This window comes from Anthonomus grandis, chromosome 8, assembly GCF_022605725.1.
Source record: "Anthonomus grandis grandis chromosome 8, icAntGran1.3, whole genome shotgun sequence".
Lineage (NCBI taxonomy): Eukaryota > Metazoa > Arthropoda > Insecta > Coleoptera > Curculionidae > Anthonomus > Anthonomus grandis.
In genome coordinates, this window is record NC_065553.1 from 19,005,196 (window position 1) to 19,011,195 (window position 6,000).

The 6,000-nt window shown below is 31.2% G+C and overlaps 1 protein-coding gene across 2 annotated transcripts in view; it reads left to right on the forward strand.

Moving 5' to 3' along the window:
• The window catches only part of LOC126739452 (glutamate receptor 1-like), a 92,435-nt gene extending 86,642 nt beyond the window's left edge, over positions 1 to 5,793 (forward strand). Inside the window, exons 18-20 of one of the 2 annotated variants that reach the window (XM_050445132.1) lie at positions 2,648 to 2,719; positions 5,295 to 5,354; positions 5,500 to 5,793. In XM_050445132.1, coding sequence (XP_050301089.1) covers positions 2,648 to 2,719; positions 5,295 to 5,303 — 81 coding nt within the window. In that variant the 3' untranslated portion in view covers positions 5,304 to 5,354; positions 5,500 to 5,793. The remainder of the gene's footprint in view (positions 1 to 2,647; positions 2,720 to 5,294; positions 5,355 to 5,499) is intronic. The other variant, XM_050445133.1, reaches the window with a different exon arrangement.
• Positions 5,794 to 6,000: the final 207 nt, after the last annotated feature.

Genomic DNA, 6,000 nt, shown 5'->3' on the forward strand with positions numbered 1-6,000 from the left:
AAATTCTCGATGTGCTTCTCAACTTTTAATGAGGCTTGTAAAATTGTGTCATCAGATCCGAAATAAGTATATTGTAAGAAATTCATAACAGTTTTAATTGCACAAAGTGCTTCACAATAACTTGGAACGGGTTCGTTCACTGGTCCATCATCATCGCAGCTTTCAATATCGGAACTTAAATCATTCGTTGAACATTTTGATTCTATAGCTTCGGCAATAATGTCGCAATCCGTTAAGGTCTCCGTTGCTACCAGATTATCGTCGATGGTCGTAAAATTATCTAGTTAAGGAAGATATTTTTCTACAGTAGTTACATCTTGACAGTGATTTTGCAACCAATAACTTAGCGGAATATTCCAGTCATCATCATCATCAACACTTTTATATTTCTCGTACCACTGATTCAGAGGCAAGTCATCATCTGAATCAAACTCCTCTCCCTCGAAAGCAGTTTTGAATCGTTTTTTGTGAAACCTCATTCCAAGATTTCGCAATTATTTTTATCGAGTCTAGAATTGTTAGATTGAACGTTTTCTCACTATCCAATGCTTGAATTAGGCGATACATAAAATATCTACGGTAATAGGTTTTCAGGCATTTTATTAAGCCTTGATCCATTGGTTGTATGACAGAAGTGCAATTGGGAGGCAAAATTTCTAATCTGATATTTGTCAAATTATTTTCACTTGCTTGCTTGATTTTTTCACGATTGCTCCAAATTGTAGAAACTGTTGTTTTTGCCATATTTTTCCTTCTCGCAATTTCCGATTTGTTAATGCCACTTTCAATACTTTTAATGATGTCTATTTTTTCTTTCAAATTTATAGCTCTGCGCTTATCCGTCATTTTACCAAAAAAACTACTAAAACTCCCACTCGCACAATAACACGCAATGTCCAATCTTAAACTACCGGCCATCTCATTTTGCATGTTCTATAAAAATTCTCAGAGTCATTCTCAGGTGCCAACGCGCGACGACAGAGAAACTTCTCAGTTTCGATTAATGGGAATCCCCGACACTGGTGGAAAATTACTCTGCTTATAACGTACCTTTGTACGTTACAACCGGAAAATTACTGTCAATCGGGCAAAAATATTGAACGTTATAGCCGGAGTTAAAATTTTAGTTAGTACGTTATATCCAGTAAAATGACAAGACTATTTGGGCGGGTTCCGAATTATAAGTACAAAATATTTGGAAGTACGTTACATCCCATTTACGTTATAGACGGAGTACACTGTATATCTATATACGATCTGCATTACCTAGACTTTTTGGATGATTTTAAACAGGTAGATGCGGTATACGCCGACTGCTCAAATGCTTTTGATCGGGTCTATCTTCAGTTACTTTTAGATAAGCTGATATTGTTAAGAACTCCTTGTTTAGACGTAGTCAAAGTACAGATCGTCATTTATTTGAAAGTGTTAAAGTGCATTTAGAGTCCCTTAGGGTGGCCATAATTTTCCACTTCTTTTTAGCATTTTCGTCAAAATGTTAGCAGACGACTTAAAGTTTTGGTGACCTGTAGATCGTAATAAATTCAAGTAAATATTGTTTTATAAGTTTTTTTCGAAAGAACAGGAACATATTTTATAGGAGAGTTTAAATCATCAGCTCACATTTATTGACCATATAAACACCGTTTCGGTAAAGGCATTTTAATTTCTTGGTTTCTTACCACTGTATTTTCAGTATTCCTTTTCACAGAACAACCTATGGTATTTACAACCATTTGATTTACAAGTATATAAAAGACCATGCAATAATCTAATAAAACTTCAAGACGCAATTAATTTAGCATTTCAAAATCTGAGACAAATTAGTATTTTGAATGCTATTCAAAGTATTAGAGAAGATGGTGGTCATTTCTTATAAAAATGTTGTTTGGTTATATGGTTGTTTTTTTTATAGTGTTTATTAAATTTATATATTTGTTTTTTATGTTCTTTTTATTACAAAAATAATAGGAATGATGCAATTCCCCATTCGTCGTTATTAATTTGTAACTTTTTATTTGTCTGTTATTGTTATTTATGGCCTACTTTTAAATTATGCATTTAATTTAGGAAATTGTTAGTTATTTGCGTATTTTTTAAAATAATTCCATACTGTTATACACTTTTGAAAAGGTAAAAAAGGCCAATTTTATGACCTATATATATAAATATATAAATATACATAAATATATACTCATTAGCTAGGTATCTGAGAGCAATTTAACAAATTCAATTTTAATATATTAATTGTTACTTGAACCCGTTTTAAAAAAATCTGTTCTAAATATTGCTGCTTTTCTTGTAAAGAAGTTTATTTGTTATTCTCATTTAGTTCTATTTTTAGTTTTTACTTATTTTTTTCCAACTTATTTTTGTTGATCTTGATAATGTATTTGAAACTAATTTTAAATATTTTCATACCTAGCTTTTTAGAGGCCCATTAAAAATAATAGTGTTTTAAATAAATACGCCCTAAATTAATTTAAAAAAATATAGTATAATATGGTATAATTTGCATGACTTTAGTATATTAAAGCAGTGGTTTTTAAGAAAATGTGCATCGCAGCCATTTAAGTTATGCCACTTTACAAAAAAAAATGGGTTTCGTATCGATCAATATTTTTTTAATGGTAATTTTTTTTTACAGTACTATACGCCGGCCAACCAGATAGGACCAGCTACGGATAATGAGACTCCACACAGTAATACGCACACGCAAGTATAATTCATTCAAACATTTATATAAATAATTACGCTTATTTATTATATTATAAGTGTTGCTTATTATATTAACCGTTTTTATAATACTCCATTATAATATATGATATAGTCATAGCTTAATAAATACATAATTGAATTTTAAAAATCTAAGATGTTTTAAACAAGTACGATTTACATAGTTAAGCATGCCCTGCATGGAATTTATTTATTTTATTTCTCCCCATGAATGAGTTTTTGTAGATACCTTTAAGTAGATTTTTGACCTATTTGAAAAAAAAACTAAATACTCAGCAATGATATTATAAAATTAAGAAAACATAAATTTTAAACCTAATGTATGTCTGACTTAATTATTCAATTTGATTTAATATTTTATGTTGAGGGACAAATATTAACAAATCCCTTTGAATGAATCACTATATTAACCCATTAAGGCCCAACTTTTTTTTTTTTAATTTCTATTTAAGTTTTGGTTAACATGTTTGTTTTGGCTTAAAAAAATAAAAAATAATTTTTTTTTTTTGATTTTTGGGTAATGACCATTGGGTCAAAAACAACTTCATATATTACAAGATAAAACTAATGTACTGATAAAAAAATCAGAGGTGTTTATGAAACATGAATTAAAAAACTAATTTTTTTATGAAAATTGTTAAAAGAATAAGGTACACAAAGAGTGACATTACATTTCGAACAAAATGTGCGGGGTTTACTTTGGCATGTGTTAAATTGACATCTCCTTTACTTTTCTCTCTTAGCTACCAAGTGATTCTTGCCATCGGATTTTACGTTTTCTGTCACATTACTCCGAGACGTATTTGAAAAACTCAAGGGACGACCAAAGGCTACTCTTCTTCCATGACCAATCTTTAAGTATGAATAAGCCACATCCATCCTGAAGTCTTATGGATTTTTTTTCTTTTCCGGTATGGATCATGTTATAGAGAATTGAGCTATTTACGATCGCGATCGTTAGGATATGTGATGTTTTTCAAGCAACCAATCATGGTCCACCCCTCCCATATGCTTATTGTAGTTGGTAATCAAAAGAGGTTGTGCAACTGGAACACGACCACCTTCTTTTTTGCTCCACCTTTGTACAATAGTGGTTGGTAAAAGTGTATCAAAGTTGGTTGCCACCGAAACGCACCTGCTATCATTCCATTTGACTACAAGAATTTTTTGGCTACTGTTAAAGGGCCCCTCTCGGTTCCTTCTCGAATTCTTTGGATGACTTGGTGGGACACTTGGATGATCGATTTTCCCTATGGCTCGGAAGCCTTTTTCTTTTAGGCTACACAAGAGGATGTAACTCGTAAAAAAGTTATCAAAGAAAATAATGTGTTTTTCAGGATTTTTTACAGTTTCCAGCATACTTGTTCCGACTCTTGTCCCTAGAGGAATCTTGGGCTTTGCTGTTTGCAAAGTTGTAGCAATACCCATTATCACTACAAAGCGCCCATAATTTGTATCCAAACCGTATAGGCTTTTCTTTGATAAATTGCTTTAGGCCATGGTGTCCAAAATATTTTACAATCATCTCATCATTCGATAAAAAAATCAAAAACCCGATAAAAATTTTGAGGTCCTCCGAAGTTACAAAAAATCATGTTTATTTTTCTGTTGGGCGTATCTTATGGCCTCTCTAGTGGTGTTAATTCCTGTAATTCTTCTTTTATTTTGTGGAAAGCTTCGGCACAACTTTGTTCTTCAATATTTTCATACATGGGTTCTTCCTTAGTCCATTTTGGTGTCCAGGATTTAGTGCTGCATACAACCTTTTTCCTTTTTATGAAATTTGACAGCGTTAGATCATCTTCCGATTCCCAATCATTTTGTTCTTCTACCTGTATCTCCACAACCCCCTGGGACGTCCTGCACATCAACCGCCCCTAAGTCATCATCGTCAATATCGTCTACGTCCGTCAATTCATCCACCTCGGGAGGTAATAGCGCAATATCAGCATCTATTTGGTTAGAATAGATATTCCACCGCATCGTCTAAGTTCTTAAAGATATGTCTATTCATTTTTTGCCAGTCTAAAAATAATTTTAAAAAATATGTAATAACCCAGTGTCCTCATTTGAGGACACAGAGATTTAGGTTAGGTTTTCGGCTAAAAAAATTCTCTTTGGTTGTAAAACACACTAAACAAAGTATCTTACTTTACTACTAAAGGAAATATGACTTATGGGCCTATAGCAGGTCTTTCTAGTCAAAATCTTTAAGAAACAACGTGATTTTCGCCGGACAAGTAAACACAAACACTAGTAAATACCACCTGCAGAATATTGCGTAGGCATTGCTCTATGCATTAGACAGCCATCGGCTATCGCCAACCAACTTGGGCGCTCTCATCCTCACCAATTTCTGGCGTCATCAAATGATGACGCTGGGCGCTAATGAGATAAGAAATGCTTTTTTTATTTTCTTTAAAAATTTTGTTTTGCTATTGGCAGTATCAGAAACACTCTCAACTAATAAAAAAATATGAAATTAGTTTTTAAATATTTCCATATTATTAAAATTGATTTTATGTTTAACATCTAACATTGTCCTTCTTTCAATACAGTTAAATTGAAAATACCAAATCCAGTGGCCTCAACAAGGGGTAACCTAAATAGTATTTAAGGTAATACTTTTACTTATTTATTATAAATCAGTGACTAAGTTTATTGAGAAATATTTATTACCAAAAATTCTTAATTTTTTTTATTTAAACTTATATAGATTTTCATTTAACTATCCCCCAATTAATTTTAGTTTTCCCATTTTAGATCGCAGTATGCGGCATCTTGTACAGTGTAAAGTAGTTGTGGAAGGCTTGCATGGAATATTCTGGAAGACGTAGATACAGTGGGCGTGTATTTATTAAGTTATGGCATAAAACAAAAGGTTGGTGTTCATCTATTGTCATTAGTAATTATATAATATTATATATGTACCTAAATGTTTACATCCTAGATTAATTCTCTACTAAATATCTAAGATTAAATAAAACTTAAATCAAAATGCACTACATAATATTCTAAACAAACAAATAATGTCCTAATAAATAAAAATAAATTATTTTTAAGAGGTTTTATATTCCGGTAAATAAATGATCAAAAATCATATAATCAAATATATTACACTTTTGTTTTAAATGCACCATATACAATATTCGTGTGTGTAGACATATCGTCATATAAATGTTGTTAAAAAACTATTTTATATTAAATCAGTTGTTTTAATTGTATATTTTATATGTTTTTTTTTTTTTTTTAAATAATAATTAT